Genomic DNA, 20,223 nt, shown 5'->3' on the forward strand with positions numbered 1-20,223 from the left:
AACATATAATTTTTCTTATGAATAAAGCCTAATCTAGATATGGATAATCCTCACAGGGATATGAATTGCTATCAAAGCTACGCTGATACTTTATGTTTACACACAATGAAAATGGTTTATAATGAGAATGTAATTCTGAATACTCAAGGGCAAAACTTAAATATACACAAAGGTTTTTAAGTATGCTATTAAAACATTTATTGGGAAATGGATCTATTCATATTTACTTATTTATTTTTTTAGTAATTGATTTTACTAACAGTAAATCGCACAACACAAGGAACATGCAATATTACTTAGAATCCTGGAAATGTGTTTTTTTTTAAATCGGAGGAGACAAAGGTGCAGTTTCTTATATACATGTCCTATATATGTACACTAGATATGCCTCGTTTGTGTTAATTCAGTCGTAGTGTCATGGTATATCAATGGAATCTAACACAAAATTAACTTTTGAATTCCAATGAGTAGTTCCTGAGATTAGAAGTTAACAAAACAAACTTATAAATGAACTAGCTGACCAGCTGAACGTCGTTTCGCCATGTATATTTTTTCTAGGAAACATTTTTTTAGTTCAATAAAAATAACTATCTACTATAATAAAAAATAGGGGTTGATTGTACAGGGGTGACAGTTAAGGGTTGTATGTATTTTTGTATGCTGTATCATAAAAAAATAAAAACAAAAAGTTTTCTCTAAAAAATAAAAACAAAAAGTCTTGTCTAAAAATAAAAATTTAGGGGTGGGACCACCCTTAAACATTTAGGGGGATAAAAAATAGATGTCCGATTCTAAGACTTATTGAATATGCATAAAAAATTCATAAGATAGGTCAAGCCGTTTCGGAGGAGTATAGGAACGAACATTATGACACGAGAATTTTATATATTAGATATTAGTATAGAATTACTTAGTATAAAGACTAAATACGAATATTTAGCAGTATGCTGAACCATATATGAGCTAAAATTTCGACTAACATACCTGAAAAAGACAGCTTGATGACAGTACAGATAATCAGTGGAGGAAAGTAATACAGCTAACAATACCTAAGATTATAATAAAATGTAATGAAAATCAAACAAAGACAGCGCGTTACGTTTGTGGTACCATCTCCAGCCAACAGTAGTTCACTCTCGACAGGATACGTCATAATACCTGTTTGTCCAATCCCAACGTACCGTTTCGTCTTTTGTTTTACATTACCGGAAAGGTGATTTAATAAAACATTGTTTTTATTAATTTTTATACTAATGAGTCTTACAGGATTCAGTATAGACATGAGGAAATTAATGTTTTAAAACACGATCACGTCGCACACTTATTTCTTTTTGTAATTTACCTGTAAAGGAAGTTTTTAGATTAGAATAGTGTAACAAACTCAGCCAGATTTGCTATTCATTTGATATTGAATTAATTAAAACATCACTAATATTCTTGTAATGGCTCCATTGGTTTTGTGAATCCTAAAATGATTAGATTAATTTGTGGAGTATTTGTATGTCTTCTAACTTCAACTAAAATAATTACATATAACTTTTATTTCTCTTTCAACTATTTTGTTTCTATGGCTACATTAAGTATAGGTGTCTTACGGTGATAATCAAGCCCAGCAAAATAGTTATCCTTCACGAGCCAAAAGTTCAGAATCCATTGCACAATTCCTCTGCAGCTGGCGAAAGCAAAAAGAAGTGCTATCCAAGACGTATCATCTAAAGTAGATAGACCCAACTCCTGCATCGTCTGCCATGGGTATTTCTTCACAATCCATCTGAGGTTTTTACCGCCACCATTCATAAAGTCCAACATTCCAACTGAAAATATAAATAAATGGACTTGTTGAAAAGGGTAGATTTTTCTAAGTGTCGCCGCCCTATATTGTTAGTTGATCGGGCAATATATATGTCAAAGAAAAAGGCACTACAAGACACATTAGTTTAAGCATAAAGGCTTTCTAAAACATTTATATTGCTCTCTATGAAGGCATCTTGAAAATGTGATTTTAAACTTAAGTAAAAATATCCCGTCTATAAACTCTAATAAGATCTTAATAAGCTTTAACCACATGTAATAACAGCTCCATTCTGTACCTGAAGCCTTTAACGTGAAGCCGGCCACGGAACGAGCGGTTAGCTACGATTATGAGACTGTCAAAAGCACAGAAAGCAATGATAAATTATTAGAATGAACGCTTTGAAAACATTTATTATTCTTGTTGGTTTTTATGGTTCTTATAAATATGTTAAGAAGTGTATCAAATTAGTCTATCTTGTCTTTTGACGTTTAAAAATAAAAATAAATCAGTGGCTCTACAACCTTTTTAGGTCTGGGCCTCATGATTATTTGTCAATCTAATAGGCAAGTAGGTGATTAGCCTCCTGTGCCTGACACACGCCGTCGACTTTTTGGGTCTAAGGCAAGAGGCTTTCCTCACGATGTTTTCCTTCACCGTTCGAGCGAATATTAAATGCGCACATAGAAAGTCCATTGGTGCACAGCCGGGGATCGAACCCACGATGCTGAACCCTTAAGCTCTTTTGACGTTTTATATCCGGTTTTAATGCACTAGTTAAGTATACTCGTTTCCTTTTATTCGGTATTTACTTGAATTTAATAATATTACACTTCTCATATAGTGATAGATTAATGTTATATGCAAATAAATATTTGACGTCGTAACATATACTATGGACTATTTTCATCAAACATCTAATATTTTCTTACAAGTTTTAACAAAATTTCGATGCATTTTTTCCCAAAACTTTTGTATAAATAATAAACAATCTACATATAATCTATATGTAGATTGACTATAAACAATCACGTTTTTCATAGCCCGTTTGCTACCCATGTAGCCTATTAGAAGCATTTGATTGGAAGTACACTCGCCAAGCTGTTAATCCCAACTACATTGAAGCTGTAATTTGTCCCAACGTTTATCAGAGTGTGAATGTGTTTGATCTCTCTTCATCTAATATGGAGTATCTCTTTGATAGAGATAGTTAGTTGGTTTACGTAGAGTATATTACAGTGAAGGGGGGCCTTACCTATGGTTCAGTTATTGATTAGAAATCCTAGACTGGGCACCTAAGACCATTTACACCGGACACAGGCGCACTAAGAAAACCTAATAGGTTGCGTAGTACTGTGAATGTATAGATATATAAAACACTAGCTGATCCGGCTTACGTCATTTTGCCATGTATGTCATTTATAATAAAAAATAGGGGTTGATTGTCGAGGGGTGAAAATAAGGGGTTGTATGTATTTTTTAATGCTGTATCATAAAAAAATTAAAATTAAAAATTTTGTCTAAAAAATAAAAAATAAAATTTAGGTGGACTACCCCTAACATTTAGGGGAATGAAAAATAGATGTTGGCCGATTCCCATAGATACCGGATAAGCTCAAAAAATTTCATCAAAATCGGTCAAGCCGTTTCGGAGGAGTATGGCAACGAAAACTGTGACACGAGAATTTTATATATAAAACATTATACAATGAAATAAATACAAGAACATAATATACTTTTACTATTCGGTCGACGGACGGTGATTCTGCCATCCATGTTAGCGTCTGCCGACCTATCTACCTCATCGTTCTCAACTAATGTGTGAATGCCACTAATTTTCGCATACTTACTGGGTGTTTGTGAGTATAAATTGTAATATTATTATGGTAATGGTAGCAAATAAAAGTATTCGTACTGTGTAACTTTAAGTTAACATAAAAACTTACGTAACGTACTGAGTACGCGTGAATATTTCTTTTTAATACTGTACGAGTCAAGACTGTACATTTTGCTCACTCAGGACTTATTAGTTTTATAGGCGTGGCGATTTCCTAAATCGTCGGAGTTACGCCCCGAGAGTATAGCCATATGTAGGCACTCTCTTCAACTGTTACAATATATCATTCATTCGTTACATAGCAATTAAAATTTCGTCATTACGCTTATAATAATAATTATTTTGTTATACGCGAGTGGTTAATATAGAATAACACTAAAATCCTATATTATTTAAAGCACCTCGATTACCCAGGAACCGAACAAGTACCCAAAGGCATTTTCATAGCATCGTTAATTTTTTATAGAATTTAGATATAATAGGTCTAACCCTGTTTGGAAATAAATAACTAATTAGTCACAGCTGTTTCCCAAAGGCGTAGGCATAGACCACAGACCATGCTGCAGTTCCTCATATATTTTATATCTAGATGGCTAGACTCATTCTCATAATATTCACCCGTGATTTATTGTTGTACGACAAAAACCTTACTTTCGGTGTCGGTTTGCGGAATATCCTCTATAAACATGGCCATAAAGACCACGTCAGTCACCAACACAGCCAGGCCGGTTAATGTAAAGGGTACCACCACAGCATAGAATCCGCAAGGTCGTCTTGCGTGTGTGAGGTTCACAATGCTTAAAGCAAGCCAGATTATGTGAAGCGACAACCAGATCTGCATTGCACTGGATAATTAAATTATTTAATAATACTTCGTTATATTACATTAAACATATTACATAAATTATTAGGGATGCAACGGGCTGCTATCAAGTGATCTCTTACGGGCTTCTAGTAAGGAACGCAGTACTAAGGGTAAAGTGCAAGAAGTGCATAACTAAATCATAAATAACATTAATAGTAACACTGGAACATTATACAAAAATTAGAAAAACATATTTTTTTACGGTTTACGCTAATTACATTACAAGATGTTTGATCATTTCAATTTAGATAAAAAAATCCTGATTTCCTACTGATTCCATTCAAGAAGTAAAATAATGAGAAACAGTACACCTTAGTTATGTGAAAAATATTAAATATTCAGTTAAAAAAATCTTAAAACTTATTTAAACTCGTATTACGTTGGTGTGAGGCAAATTTCCAGAATAAAAGTGTCATGTACCTTCTAAATCTAGATGCAATAGGATTTCTAACTGGCCACATGACAGTTGAAAAGATTGTATTTTCTCCTCTAGTGATTGTGAAGTTATAGAAGTGGATTCTACCACAGGCCTCTGGATCGTATAGGTATAGAAGCTTCATCAGAATTACCTCATGCAGTTCACTGCTATCGGGAACAAAACGACAGCTTAGTGTTAACCAGGATATTAGCATGCAAATTGCACCTAGAATATAAATCGTAGATAAGGTGATTATTCTACAAATTCTTTTTAATTATTTAGTAAAGTGGTGACTCGTCGGAGACTTTAAGACATTGAAATATACGGCTTAGTTTTAATTACAGCGAAACAATGTTTAGGGAAATGTTCAGCTGTGTAGTCATAAACTGTTTATGTACTTCTAAATCGTCTATTTGTTATTTATATTGCCTAGAATGGTCACGGTGCCGCATATGTAAGAGGTTACCGATAATCAAGTGTATTCATATAGATATGTTACTGAGATAAATGCCTTACTTTTAAAAACAAACTTCTAAATTACTGCGTAAACACATTAAGCCTTAAAGCTATTTGCCTGTCCACTAAGCTTCTTACAATAAAAGTTATTCCAGTTCCTATCCATAGCTTTCGATGAACTTTCATAACTAAGCGAACTCACTTTGATAAATTATCATTACAATGCTCCAAATTCCCAGTGAGTTCATCTTGTTTACGCTTCACAATATTACTATTCAATTAAAAGTTAATTTAGGACATTTTAACTCGGTTATCAACGGGAGTTTAGGGACAAACGTTTTCAAGTAGGCCATGAACTAATTTAGCGGAATTGTTCGGATTTTGATTCAAATTCCAAAATTAATGGCTGTCCTTTGCCGACGTGGTAATGAAAAATTTAATGCGTCCCCAGATTGAATTTCTTTTGGGTCGTTGAGGAATTTCGCATTTGCTAAACGATAATTCCAGTATAAATTACTTTTATTGATTTCCCCGGATTTTAATGGATCTGACGATGAGCGAATGAGCCCAAATGCCGTCAGATTCGGTCACGCAAAGTATTTTATTATAATTCAGTCAGAACTATGATAGCTTAGGAGCTCTAAACTTCAGGTTCTTGCATTCTCGCTGGGCTCAGATGGAATTTTATATGCAATTAATACGACTCGTCTTAGACTCAAAAATCAACCTCGTATTTCAGTTAGGAGTCAAACTTTAAAAAAAAATGTTGAAATTATGAGGCCAAGAGCCTTAAAGGCGTGTTGTACTTTTGGTCGAGACAAGTGTATAAATATATATTATTGTGGTTTAAGCGGTTTTTATTGTATAAGTACACCCTACGAACCCATTTCAAATTCTCGGACAGCTAGACAAGTTAAGGAGATTCCCTTCTTTAATCCAGTATTAAAATAATTGTATTAACTTAACTAAAATTAACATTCACGTATCAGATATTGGCTTTGCATAGTTCCCTTTTACTTTGCAATAGAGGCTAGGAATCAAATTAAGTTTTAAATGACATTTGGGATTTATATAGGACAATAGTTATCCATCTTGATTTCCCGTGCTCTCGTTTGATAAAACCTAGGTTACTCAATCGAATAACAGTTACTGTAACCTGTAACGGTCTAGAACATATAATCAAGTATTTTTGTGGTTAAGTTTTAACCGCACCTCACATTATATAGTCATTTTAACATTACAAGCTTAACATTGTCAGGTTAAAATACATAGATAACAACCACAATACTATTGACAGGTAAAGTTTCTTTAGGTAAAAGATTTAGTTTAATTCAGAAGTAGTATAGTAAATTACAATATTTATCTTAGAAGAAGAAGGACCATTGATTTTTCTTTCCGACTGGTGTATATTCTCCATTTCTATAATAAAGCACGTTATCGTCCAACGAATCATCGAACACCGGTTCGGGTATCGGCATATTCTCTTCCAACATCAATTTCTTATTGACCTCTCTCTTCTTTATGCTGTTCTTAATAAGACTGATTTTTCTACAGATGTATATGTTTAGCCCAAATATAATTACGCCTCTCAGCCAGCACACCGATGCCGCCATTGGAAGCCAGCCACCGAACCTATTGTAATGATCAAGTTTCATCTCAACACTCCAGCCGCTGTATCGTAGTATCATTCCAGTTGTGAGGCTTCTTTGGATGTGGGCGATATAAACGATAGCCATTGACACGTCAAAAAATATTATCAATATACAGGAGAAATAACTCAAACTGAGGATAATCTTCAAAATATGAACCTTCGTAGCGAACCTGAAGACTCTCAAACAAATTGCTATGATTAACCAGCAACTGTGAATAATTACGCTCATTCTCACGTATCTGAAAAAATTATTTAAAAATAAATGTCCAGCCATGCGAGTGAATAATATAATAACATTGTTACGTCCTGTAACAAAAAAAGGTAACATGAAAAATGATGCTTTGATTGCTAGGCATAGCTTGGAGATCTCTACTAAACGTATCAGTAACATTAATGTAATTTAAAAAAAAAATAACGTGTATGTACATATTATGTACACGTGTTAGAAGTTAAACTTCTTTGGCGTAACAAGATAAAAATCTTTTCACAAAATTTATTCTACGTTTGTACGTAGAAAAAACGACACAATAGAGAAAAACTAAAATGTTGACTATAGCTAACTTCAGGGTGTCGGTTTTTTGTGACGGTGTGCGCACGCATCGTAAAAATGAACTCTCATCATTTTTTCCCAACGCGCCAAAATAAGTATAGCTTCAAGAGACTTTATAACTCTGCAGGGGTTGAGTTTAGAGACCTCCCGTAGAAGAATTTTTTGCAGCTGATGACCTCATCCATCCTATTTGCGTTTGATCCACGACTTTTTGGCCACCCTGTATATATAATACCTTCTAGTTTTCGCTGGTACCATCGATGTGACTGTAACAATGGCTGGTATGTGTTTGATCGGTCGTATATTCAAACCGTGAGTATCATTGCTCAGTTCGAAAGACAATATAGACTTCGAAGTACGTAGATTGTAGCCGCAAGCATGAGGATCGTATAGATACATAACACGCGCGAGTTTGTCATAGTCATACTTGGCATGCTCTGGTGACCACACACAATAGGTAATCGTCGAGGCTCCTATGAAGACTAGAATACCTGAAATTTCAAGATAAGGTGATGTTTGTACTGTCATTTGTGTATAAACAATCTACGCTTGATCTAAAATGATTAAGACAAAAACATTGGAGACAAAAGGTGTATACCAAATAAATATAAGTAAATATACATAATAAATAAAGTCTGATTCTTAAAATAATAACTAAAGCATAAAAGCCGGGTTAGTAGTAGTGATTGTCGTGCTTTGTCGTTGCGTTATTAAATTGCTGTGATGGATGGCATTCGTCAGTGGTGTAAACTTTTTTTCGGTTTCGACACGAATTATCAAATTAGGATCTTAATTGGAACACCTCCAAGTGCTGTTTTTGCTGCTGGAGTTGCGTCTAAGTATTAAAAAAAAATATTTAAAATTTTGTGTAATGTATTGAAATTCGTAAACAAACCGTACATTTTCTACTTTTCTATTGGTTATTAAAGATGTGACATTCTGCATAAAAAATTGATTGTTTTTTTAGCTTAAAAAATCGATTCACAGTATCATCAAATTCGGGTGACGTATTTCTTAATCGTTACCAAATAAATGATAAAGGTGTGTATGAAAAATGATGTGTTATCACGTACACAAATCTCAGATAATAAGAGGACCTAGCGCCACTGGTTTTTTTTGTTGTTCACATAGTACAACTTACATTGAAAAATTATAACGTCAGAAATCCACAAACAAGACCTTTTATCACTCGGAAGAAGGGACACAAGCTTCTTAGTTGGTTCGAATTCGTGTCTTAACATATTTCAATATTTTTCACACAATAATATTTCTTATATCGAAATAATTTACCAAGCTATATCGGCGGTTGACGTTCAAGCTGTCAAACAGTCCTGACACATTGACATGTTATTAATTTTATTTATTACATGTCATGTTAACGTTGTCTGTGGTTTTATAGAGGTTTTATGTTAGTGTAATATGAATTACTAATTCATTTATAAATGGAATTTCTTTTAAAAGGTTAAAGGTTGGTGGACTCAGTTTCCGCGTTGAGACTCTTACTAGGTTCGTTATGCGTATAGTCCTGGCTAAGTATAATAGGAAAAGCCTATATATTTTTTTTATAGAATAGGGGAGAAAAAGGGGAAAAGGCCCACCAGTTGTATACTTAAAAAAACATGCCTAGTTGATACAAATAAACAAATTTACATGAATATTCATTTATTTTCCACATATTTTTTTTATCTTTACAGTTTTTTCAATAGGGCAAACGAGCATACGGGACGCCTAAAAAGTAGACTCATCGCAGCCCGTGGACACCCATTTAAGTGGATGCGTTGCCTGCCTTTGAGGGAGGTATATACTATTTCTTTAAACAATTGGAGGTTGTATCTACCACGGAAGACCCCCACCGGGAGTCGATTCCACAGTTCCCTAGTGCGCAAAAGAAAAAATGTCTTGTGAAGAAGATTGTGGAAGACTTCCATCCATCAAGGTGATGGTATTTTATCCATTTTAAAGATACACACTTATAAAGCAACCACAGATATACAGTAGCAATAGTTCCAAACCTACCCACTTCAACCAACACACTAAAACTGTCATCAAAGCACGTCAACTTTATTTGCACGGACTCGGTCGGGCATTCACAAAACGATTTGTTCCTTTGCCCTATTTCCTTTTCACTTTACGTTTCATTGCTTTTGGGGTACATACTGGCTTTGTTAGCGTACGATTATCCAACGACAACCAGTTACTGTTACATTAAAACATAATTGTTTTTTGTATTGTCTTTCATTTATCTATTATAAACAATATAATAATTAAAATTCAAATAGTACTAGTCACACTCCTACCTCCATACTTGGTGCCTACACCAAAAATATTATTTTAACAATACAAACAAAAGCAAAATTAGTTAAAATTACACATGGCAAAATTTGTTTTATTTGTATCAAATGGGCAAAACTTTTTTTTAAATTACTTATTATTGTGGTAGACCTTTTATGGCATGCTCAAAATTTACAATTTACTATAACGTTTACGAAAAAAATTTACGATACTGCATCGTTAATGCATTACCGGTACATTTTCATTTAACCAAACAGAATGGACGTAGAAAATATTGATAGACAAACTGTTAATTAATGGCGGGCTAATTAATTGTTGTTGTCGAGTTTGTTGTTAATGAAAATCGGGTACCGTTTATTGTATATTGATTGATTGTTTCATGGCGTTTGACGCCTTGAGTGTTTAAAATATCTTCCGTATCGACTTGATTGTGTTAGCACAGCTAAGATTTCTTTTTCTATGTGCATAATTAAAACTTGCTCCTACGGAGAAAATACATCGTAAGGAAACCGAAGTTTTTTCATACTTTAATTTTATTCAAATTATATAAATTACACAAATTGTTCGAAATATTACCTCGACGTCCGTGGTTTACAACTGAAACCAACTGCTCATTTAAGTATTTCCGATTTGACTTAGGGTCCTTCAAGAAAATACCGTTACAATTCTTAAAAGGCTGACAACCTACTTGCGAGGCTTCTGGCAATGTAAGTGTCCATAGGCGGCGGTATCACTTATCATCTGGTGAGAATACTGCCCGTTTGCCTCCTGTTACATAAAAAAAATGTAGTTTATACTAATAATACTGGATCTTATTCTGTATTATATATAATGATACTCAATCCGTCTACTATTAATCATCACAGTTTATCAATAGACGTTTGTTTTAGTATGACTAAACAAAAGAAATCTTTTATTTAGATGTAAAATGCATTTTGTAAAATGTCACACGAAAATTCATTTTATTTCTGCCATGTCCGACCCCTTTGTTGTACGTAACATATTGCACGCGAGAATGGAGCGGAAATAAATAACGAAGTTAATTTGCGTTTGAAATATTAAAAAATCTTATGAAAAAGTTATTACCAGTTGCCATTTCTATATTGGTTTCTGGTGACTACAATATTAGGTGGTTAAATGTTTATGACCACCCGGGAAAATAAGAGTAGGCAGGCCACAAGGTGGGCTGTGACTTGTTAGGGATAGCAGGAAAAGACTAGCAGACTATTGGCAAAGATAGGGACATCTAGAAAGGGTTGGAGGAGGTCTTCACCCATACCCACAGGATTTTTTCTTTGGATTCATCTATAGGGATCCAAATATATATTTCGACACCTTCAAATCAAGGCACATCAGCAAGACATTTTCTTTAAATATAGGCATCTTAAATGTATGATTTTTTCTAGGATTATATAAGGTAAGTATTTATTTAATTTATTTGTTACAAGTGCATCAATATACTATGGTCTAATTATTAATTCCCAGTGCCTTAAATAAAGCTTACCTTTAATTACTGTAATAATTAGTACAACTTCTATTCAAGCGTTAGAGATTTACTTGATATTAAAAAAAATCTTACTTGCTTTAAGTACTAAACCGTTTTAGTACTTAATAAAGCAATATTAGCACCTAGCTCACGTACCTGGATTAATTAGGCGCACTTTTACGGCTTCCCGACTGATCCTTAGAAGATTTTATAGTTTCACTGTTTCTTGTAACTGAGAACTTTAATAATTGGATTCATAGGTCTTTAAACGTGTTATCTGTTAATTATAATTAATACAATTACATGTCTGGTGTTGCTCGTAATCTCTGATTACTAAGCATATTATAACAAATCTGTAGGTTAGGTTAGGTAGGTAGGTCTCTGTAAATTGGATTTCAATTGTAGGCACAATAATTTACATAGCAGACTTTGGGTTACGAAATAAATAACAACCTTTGTAGGTCTAGGCATGAGGTCTGTTTCATGATCATTTGTCAATCTAATAGGCAAGTACCTTTTACACGCCGTCGACTTTTCGGGTCTCAGGCAAGCCGGTTTCCTCACGATGGTTTCCTTCAGCGTTCGAGCGAATGTTAAATGCGTACATAGAACGGAAGTCCATTGGAGCACCGCCGGGGATCGAATCTACGACCTCACGGATGTAAGTCGCACACTGAAGCCATCGGAATCGGTGTTGATGATTATTATATGATGATTTTTGATGATAAATTTTGAAACTCTTACAGTAGTTTTGGAGTTTATTGGTTTTAAAACAAGCAAAAAATAGATCATTCCTCTTACTAATAATAATTATCAATATTGGTTTTGTATAATATGGATCTTTTATAAAATGAATAATAAATGTTTTCCGTAAGAAATTTATTACAAGCCCTTTGCCGCTTTTATTTCATGAAATTGCTTTCCTACAGAAGTTACAGAGATACCTACTGTTGTATTCGCACCAAAAACAACTTAAGTTTAAAATTCTAACATTTTTTACATTGTATTCATTAAAAATTACAAAACATTACAAAATCATAAGAAATTTTGTCATTCATTTGTTCATATTTCGTATGCAACACAGTTGTCTAAGAATTGTTTGTTCTGCGTTGAAACTATTACCTACTAGATGTATTATAATGCAAATTCTTGCAAGTTTGAGAACGTTGACCTATTTTTGCAAAGATATTGGTGCCATTTATTTTTCTTATTAATACTTTTATAAATGACAACAAATATAGTTTCCATAATCTATCCCTCGGTCTCTAGATGGCGATTTTGCCGAAGGGACGGCAATGAGTAATATTTATTGTGTGTATTGTCTATTAAAATATGAGCTGAAAAGTTCGTAGACGTAGAAAAATCTGTTTTTGATAGAATTTGATTTGATAATTCATATTCAGTTGTCTTCGAGAGCGATACAATAATTATAGCGGTCAAATAATTTTTTGATACCATTTTTATAGCACGATTTGTCTTTTGCCTAAAACTAGGCTTCAGTTTCGGGGCCTATTTATGAGCGAAAAATTTCTGTCCAGTGAGCATTCTCAGAGGTCTGAGAACAGGAAAACGTAGCTGGGGGGCCCGTTTTGGAGATTACGGTGGACCTGTTATTCTAACTATCGAATATCTAAACTAAAAGTCTGTGATTTTGAATTATGAATGCCTACAATTAAAACTAATTTTATTCATTCTACTGTAAAGGTAATGAAAATACGAGATGGAGAGCGTTCGTATATTCGACATAATTTTAATAAATAATTATTCGGTACAAATTGATGCAACGCGTACGACAATCCCATGAGATTATAAATTTTCCGTTAATTTTATCCTTGTGCTATCCGATATTGCCTTCGAAATGCAATCAAAAGAACGACGTAGCATCGATTTGTAAAGAAACGGTATCGCTAAAGGGAAATCATATTAACTGTACATATGCTGAATTTTGATACTCCGGCACAGTGTACACGAATATTGGGGCACGGTCTTCATTCTTGTACTGAAGTCTCGCCGTATACGCCATGTTGCGGATGTCATTTTCTGTCTGGAACTGAACTCGCTGGAGCTGCGAGCCCGGCAACAGTACATAATATGCTCCTTGATTGCTGATCACTTCAGCATCCTTTTTGGGCTCTTCCACGAGTTTGGCACTTTGTTTTTCTACCTTTTCAGTGTCTTCTTCCTTTTCATCTTTAGACTCTTCTGGTGGGCCATATTCTTGAGGTGGAGCATACGTGTTAAATGGTGCACCATAGCTATCTGCCGGAACTCCATATGACGTCGCAGGTGGTGTCTGTTGTCGAGTTGGTAAATTAAATTCCTTCGCTGGTCTCCAGCCTGCAGCAGGGTACGGTGCTTCGGCTCCGCTACCCTCCACTTCTTGCCTTTGTGGTCTGAACCTTGCGTCTCTGTATCGTGGGGGTTCAGCGGTCACCGCCGCTGCGATAAGAAGTACACAAGCAAAGTGTTTCATTGTTATTTGTTCGACAGTTAGCTACCGAATGATGCTCAAACAAATGCCATGTGTGCTTATATAGGTATGAAAAGAAGTGATTTTTAATAAGTTTCCGTAAACTCTGGATGTGTCATCTTGATCGATATTCGGGCCGAGTGGACGGTGACATTGGCCCCCTAAGTGAAGATCATAGGTTGTGTAACGACGACCGATTAGGAGCTGGCATTGTTCGTCGAGTACGTGCGGCAATTCCCAACGGTGATCTGCTTACAAAATGCCCAACGCGGAGTTTAATATTCATGACTCGTGAAATCTTTCCCTGGCACTAATTAGGTCTGTCTACTGCTATTGTTATGGGTAGGTTTTGTTGGCTTTTTGTTATTTGTTAATTTTTCTTAGCAAATATTTTTTGAAGTCTCACTCAATCCAAGGACCTACGGCAATTGACCGGCCTTGCCTGTTGTATTTCAAACTAATATTTTGTAAAAAAATATACTTTTAACATTGTATCAGAATTCTCTTTTAGGATTGAATATTTCTTTGGCTTTGTGTAATTTCCTTGTTGTTGTAAAGAACTCGTATATATTATAAGAATTGTGTATTCAATATTCAAATCGGCGATCTTAAACGAATCACTAAGTTTTTTTCATATTTTTTTATAGAATAAGTGGGCAAACGACCCTACTAGACGAGAAAAATCACTGGCACCCCAGCTCATAGACTCCCATTTTAGTGAGTGCGTTGTCGGCCTTTGAGGGAGAAGTAAAGTCTTTCTTTAAATAATTGGAGGTCGTATCTCCCAGGGAACAATATCATAAGGGAATTTCTCCAATAATTGTTATATTGCCAACGTTAGGTTCCAGTGTTAATAATTAATTAATGCTAGACATGTTGCAGGTATTACCTTGCTCTTTGATTATGGTATGAATTGATTATGTGATAATACTCCTGACGTTATGTGCAATAGACATGCATTGATTTGATGCAATTCGTTTATAATTGTCCGTCTTATTTTAAAAGGCTGTAGGTACTATATGATAATATAAGAACGGCAAATAACGTACATATATTTATAATAAGTGCAATTAAATCATACAGTATAATTATGAGTCTTCAGAGAGAGAATAAATCATCGTAAATGTATCACGCATCAAAACACATTCAACGCCAACCTTCCAACCAAATTCCTCGTACACCTTAGTTTTAGATCCGAGTCTAAGTTTTATAAATATCAAGGTACATTCCATTTTTTTTTATGAAGTTTTAAATGGACCACGCATTAAAATGTTACAATTATCATGTCCATTGTCATTTCATAACTTCTTTAACCACCTGTATGTGGCTACTGGACAGTATGTTATGTCGTATTTTTGTAGGGTTCTAGCTTCTTTTTATTTACAATATAAATGGATTCTTAGCGCGAGTATTCCCATACTTAAAAGGCCGGCAACGCTTTAACTTGAGCGGCGGTACCACTTATCATGACATTTCGTGTTTATAAATAAAATACAATATACCAAAATATTTAAATGAAACAAATTAAAAGTGGCATCACGTCCGAAGCACGCGTCACTTTCACGACTCGCACTTTTGTTGTCCCATTAGGGCACGTTTGGCGTTTAATTACGCGGCAAAGGTTTTTAAATTTAAAGCAGATTTGGCTATTAACTGTTTTAGTTTTTATTAAGCTAAATCTCAATACTATTTAAAATTATGCAATATATTTCTGGATATTAAATTAATTGAAATAATGGCGCTATATTTGAATGACAGGCTACAACCGCTATAGGTGTGGGCCTCCGGTTTATGAGTGTTTCATTGATTTCCTTCACCGTACGAGAAAATATAATTTAAGCACATAATCAATAAGTACACCGTGGAATTCGAACAAACGATGTCAAGCTTCAAAATCTCATACAAGTAACAGCAGAAAGAAAATAACTGTTTGTGATTTATAAGATTAAAATAAATTGGTTAAAGTATTTTATCGATAACATTGTTTCTAGAAAAGTTATCAGGAAAAATTCGATTGATATCAGTTTGCACTCAAAGCACGAGCGCGGCGCAGTCTAGAAGGCTGCAGTTTATACAAGAGCCTTCCTGTTGACTCGAGAGCTGGTATTAAGGTTAAAGATACTGCAATGTTAACCTTTCTTTACATTATACGTTTTTAAGGTTATTTAATTTTTTAAATAGTGTCAGAGACTAGAGATAATAACCGCGGGAAGTATAAAGTTCCCACCGTCACTCCTGCAATTCTTAAAATATGTTCATTATGGAATTAATTAGAATTTTTAAGGGTTTTAGAGATTATATAAGAGTCAGGTACAGATTGTATACTTTATAGAAAAGAATGGCTGTCAATTTGGTGTATAAGTGTCATAGATATGGGCTGTGTTTTATTATGGCTGGGGCTGATGATGATTCTTCTAGTTATTTACATCCTTGTCGTCTCAATACTTACGTTAAGGAGGGTTTAGAATCTGACTTGTATGTCTTTTTATCCTTTAATCTAAAACTAAATAAATCAGTGGCGCTACAACCTTTTTAGGTCTGGGCCTTAGATATTTGTCTGTTTATCTAATAGGCAAGTAGGTGATCAGCTGATTGTATCTGACACACGCCGACTATTTGGGTCTAAGGGAAGCCGGTTACTTCACGATGTTTTCCTTCACATAGAAAGAAAGTCGACGAAAGTACGACTTGACCTGTACTGAAATATTAATAAGTATTTATTTAAAAATAGAATAAGTAAGTGTTGCTGGACGTACTTAAATAGTGGTGTATAATGTGTATATGCCCTCGACGGATATTGTTTTTCCGTATTCGAACTTATTGAACGAACGATACTGAACATATGAGCCCCGAAGGCGGTTGCTAGTCATAAATTAATAATAATAATTAAACCTCAATTTTTCCTTAATTATTTATAAGTAATCTTACAGCTACACATTATAAAAACACTAAGACAATATATACAGCCAAAACAGATTACGTTGTTACACAAAATATTCGAAACAGAAAACATAATTAATGGAGTACATTAATACATAAGAAAAATGTAATTAAACAACTTAATATTGTAAAGAAAAAAGAAATCGTTACAACTGCCAAATAAACTCAAAGTCTTCCCGCTTCTTAAAATATATTATACGATTAAATAATTACGAAATATTATATACAATAATATAGTAATAACTATCTGCCTAATATTAATCGCTTCGAATCTGCGACATATATATAATATATTTATATTCCTTGAAACAATACTATTTACGAAAGATACACACTGATTATTATAATTAATATACATTATCTCAAAACTTTACAACTTATCCTTGATTATCTTATTCATAGAATTTACAATTCCGCAAATATAATTAGTTGCATACAGTACAGTCGACATAATAACATCTCGGTTTCCGCGCAAAACTTAATTCCGTTCGCTTCCTCTTAATCCGATTTCGTTGCTAACTTTACCGGGGACAAATAAGGTTCGTTATCATAAGTGTACAGTATATATTATATGTAACTTTAATTGGATTTACTAGTATTATATAATTTTAATTAGGTTTTTATGTAATGTGAACTGAATTAATCTGAAAGATATAAAAACCTGAAAAGATCGCCTACATTTAGCGAGTATTATAGGAAATAATAATCATGGTCGCTGTTTTGTTTATATGAGTCGAAGGGTTTGAACCTAAGTAACTTTAGTTTTTAAATAATTTAAAGATTTTCGCTAAAAACCAGATCATAACGTAAGAGCATAAAATACGCTCCGTTGTCAAGTCCAAAACAAAGGATAACATAAATTGCCGCGAGGAGTTTTAAATAATTTCTCAGTTGCTAGAAAAATATAGAAAGAAAATCCCAACCAAAAAGTTACCAAAGCATTAGAAAGAAAAAACAACTTAAAAGAAAAAAACATTATTTAAGACAGGCTTTTTCAACGTTTTCAAATTCTGCTGCGATCAGTGCTTACTTATGGTTCTGAAACCTGGGCCATAAGCAAAAGAAGGACGAGGTTGCTCTCGGTATTTTCGAGCGGGAGATTCTTCGATTTCTTATTTGGGTTTTTTGTTTACGTAATCGCTTCAATGTCTTCATTGGACGATGGCGTCGTCAAGGATGTTATAAATGTCTTTCTTTATGACATTTTTGACGAAGCCACCATCGTCCAATTCATCAAATGCAGCGGGCTCAAGTGGTTGGGACATGTGCAACGGATGGCGAACGATAGAACCCCAAGGTCCTTATTGAACTAACAACCTGGTGGCAAGAGAAAACCCGATAGACCGAGGCTGCTTTAATGGGATAGAGTTGTCATGGACCTCGAAGCAATAGGTGTTCGAAGTTGGACTCAAGAAGCACGAAATATATTGAGAAATATACTCGCAGAGGCTAAGGCCCACAAGGCTGTATAGCCATTGGTGATGATGATTCAATTTCGGTGGTTCGATTTCTGGTATTTAAAAAAAATACGTAAGCCCGTAAAAGTAAGGGTACAAAAGAAGTATACTCTAGGGTTTAGCAACCTTCTCTTCCACACGAATATTTATTTCCGTTATCAATACTATTTGATCATAAATCAGGTGGATAAATAACAAATACAGTAGAAAAAATCAATTACGAAGCGGAACGTAAATTCCAGAATTTTCCACACGAATAGACATTTTCCATTCGTTTTAAAGGTTTAGCGTTTGACTCGTGCGAGGAAATGAGATCATAAATTCTAGGACGTTTGTGGTAAAAAGGTTAATTTTATTGTTTACTGAAGCGTTTTTAAACCTGTGTTTTTTTCAAATGTATAAACATAATAAATCTGTAACGTTTCTTTGGTTATAACAGCTGATATCGATTCGTATTGAAAAATATTTGTGCACATAGGCACGGTTGGCTTGTTTAAAATATATTGGAAATAAATATAGCCTGTTTAGGTATTCTAGTATTGAGGAGTTTTTTGAATAGCTTTTAAGTTATAAATAAAGAAATACAAATCTTTATTACACTGTGACCAAATTAACAGAAGTGTGATCAATTTAATGATTTTAATTTTGATAAAAATTACATGTTTTAATGTTGCTAATATAATATTTTGATTGTAACGATTCAATAGGTGCTATATTTTAAAATAAGCAATGTAATTATTGTATTTTTACGTGAAAACCCGTAACGGTCGAAAGAACCAATAGACCGAGTTGAGAGGGTTGAGTTTCTTGACTTCTCAGTACATGAAACTCAACCCTCTCAACTCCGTCAACTAATATCACGAATATAGAGTTTTTAACGAAATGGAGATTGTCAATTGTTTTATAAAAGTACCCAGGCTATGAAATACACTTTCAAATATTTTCTCGAATCTTTAAAAGATTTATTATGGACCAGCTCTATACTAATAACTTTTATATTAGGCTTATTTCTTCCTTTGTACTAACCCTGTATGTTTGCACAGCCTGGCACAGGATTTGAACGCACCACCTCAAGTCGCACGCTAAAACTACCAAGTATTATCCATATAAAACTTTAGGCCTTGAGTATTATGCATAGAGAATATCCACAAAATGATTTTATTCAGGAATTCCGTGTTCGGTAATTCATTTAAAAGTCAGAAGGGTGGAGTATTCTCGCGGAGCAATATGTTTGCAAATGGGTTAAAATGTTTGGGATCGATGTGGGAATTGTTCGGTTAATATCAGTTTTCCGTTCATATTTATAGAGAAGAAGTTATTAGAAAAGTGATGGATATGATTATAATAGAGCGGTTTTTTTTTAAATTATGATATACTAACGGGCTAATTTATAAAACATTTCTGATTGTTTATTACTGACTGATATATCCTATACAAATTGTTATTTTTAATAATATATATAATATACAAGTATGCTATGTCATCGTAGATTCGACTAATTTACGACTGTTCTTTCATTATTTTTAAATATCCTAATAATTATTATTTACAAGATTACACTCTTAATATTTATTTATCAAACTGTCAATAGCTTTTTACAGAAACGTAAACACGTTGGTCTAGTGGTTTCAACGTGCGACTCTCATCCCTGGGGTCGTAGGTTCGTTCCCCGGCTGTGCACCAATAGACTATGTCCGCATTGAATACTTGTACGTAAATCATCGCGAGGAAAATGGCATGCCTTAGACCTAAAAAATCGACAGTGTGTGTAGTACCTACTTGACTATTTATCACGGAACAGATACAGAAATCTGAGGCCCAGACCTAAGAGATAGTAGGGACAATGGTATAAAAATGAACGAATAGGAGTGTTATAAAAACGTATAATAAACAATTGTTGCAGTCACGAGGTTGTTATTTGTACAGTCATAAAAATATATCATTATGTTCTGTTTCAGACCTCACCATAACGTATAATAAAAATACGATGTTTGTCGTTTGTATTTTTA

The 20,223-nt window shown here is 34.0% G+C and overlaps 4 protein-coding genes across 7 annotated transcripts in view; 1 reads left to right on the top strand and 3 right to left on the bottom strand.

Annotated features, from left to right (window-relative positions):
- LOC125056828 overlaps window positions 1–20,223 on the top strand; it is a 141,388-nt gene that overhangs the window by 58,024 nt on the left and 63,141 nt on the right. The window lies entirely within an intron of this gene.
- Window positions 1,223–5,679, bottom strand: LOC125056899. The gene is made up of 5 exons (XM_047660249.1): window positions 5,571–5,679; window positions 4,915–5,137; window positions 4,281–4,474; window positions 1,596–1,814; window positions 1,223–1,342 (listed from the first exon to the last, which is right to left on the bottom strand). Exons 1-5 carry the CDS (start codon window positions 5,614–5,616, stop codon window positions 1,290–1,292), a joined length of 735 nt encoding a protein of 244 aa, XP_047516205.1. The 5' UTR covers window positions 5,617–5,679; the 3' UTR covers window positions 1,223–1,289.
- On the bottom strand, window positions 6,689–8,875 carry LOC125056892. The gene is made up of 3 exons (XM_047660235.1): window positions 8,711–8,875; window positions 7,805–8,060; window positions 6,689–7,258 (listed from the first exon to the last, which is right to left on the bottom strand). Exons 1-3 carry the CDS (start codon window positions 8,808–8,810, stop codon window positions 6,733–6,735), a joined length of 882 nt encoding a protein of 293 aa, XP_047516191.1. The 5' UTR covers window positions 8,811–8,875; the 3' UTR covers window positions 6,689–6,732.
- Window positions 13,069–13,897, bottom strand: LOC125056910. Its single transcript, XM_047660274.1, has one exon. The coding sequence runs from the start codon at window positions 13,818–13,820 to the stop codon at window positions 13,266–13,268; it is 555 nt and encodes a 184-aa protein (XP_047516230.1). The 5' UTR covers window positions 13,821–13,897; the 3' UTR covers window positions 13,069–13,265.

This window comes from Pieris napi, chromosome 2 (genome assembly GCF_905475465.1).
Source record: "Pieris napi chromosome 2, ilPieNapi1.2, whole genome shotgun sequence".
Classification (NCBI taxonomy): domain Eukaryota; kingdom Metazoa; phylum Arthropoda; class Insecta; order Lepidoptera; family Pieridae; genus Pieris; species Pieris napi.

What these genes read in the sequence shown, in the direction of transcription:
- LOC125056910 (XM_047660274.1), bottom strand. Translation starts at nt 13,820, where the DNA reads ATGAAACACTTTGCTTGTGTACTTCTTATCGCAGCGGCGGTGACCGCT.
- LOC125056892 (XM_047660235.1), bottom strand. Translation starts at nt 8,810, where the DNA reads ATGTTAAGACACGAATTCGAACCAACTAAGAAGCTTGTGTCCCTTCTT. An exon ending in TGACGTTATAATTTTTCAAT is followed by an intron (nt 8,061 to 8,710) that starts GTAAGTTGTACT and finishes TTGAAATTTCAG; the next exon opens with GTATTCTAGTCTTCATAGGA. An exon ending in GTACCAGCGAAAACTAGAAG is followed by an intron (nt 7,259 to 7,804) that starts GTATTATATATA and finishes TAATTTTTTCAG; the next exon opens with ATACGTGAGAATGAGCGTAA.
- LOC125056899 (XM_047660249.1), bottom strand. Translation starts at nt 5,616, where the DNA reads ATGAACTCACTGGGAATTTGGAGCATTGTAATGATAATTTATCAAA. An exon ending in TCCGCAAACCGACACCGAAA is followed by an intron (nt 1,815 to 4,280) that starts GTAAGGTTTTTG and finishes TTATATTTTCAG; the next exon opens with TTGGAATGTTGGACTTTATG. An exon ending in TGCTGGGCTTGATTATCACC is followed by an intron (nt 1,343 to 1,595) that starts GTAAGACACCTA and finishes CTTCCTTTACAG; the next exon opens with GTAAATTACAAAAAGAAATA.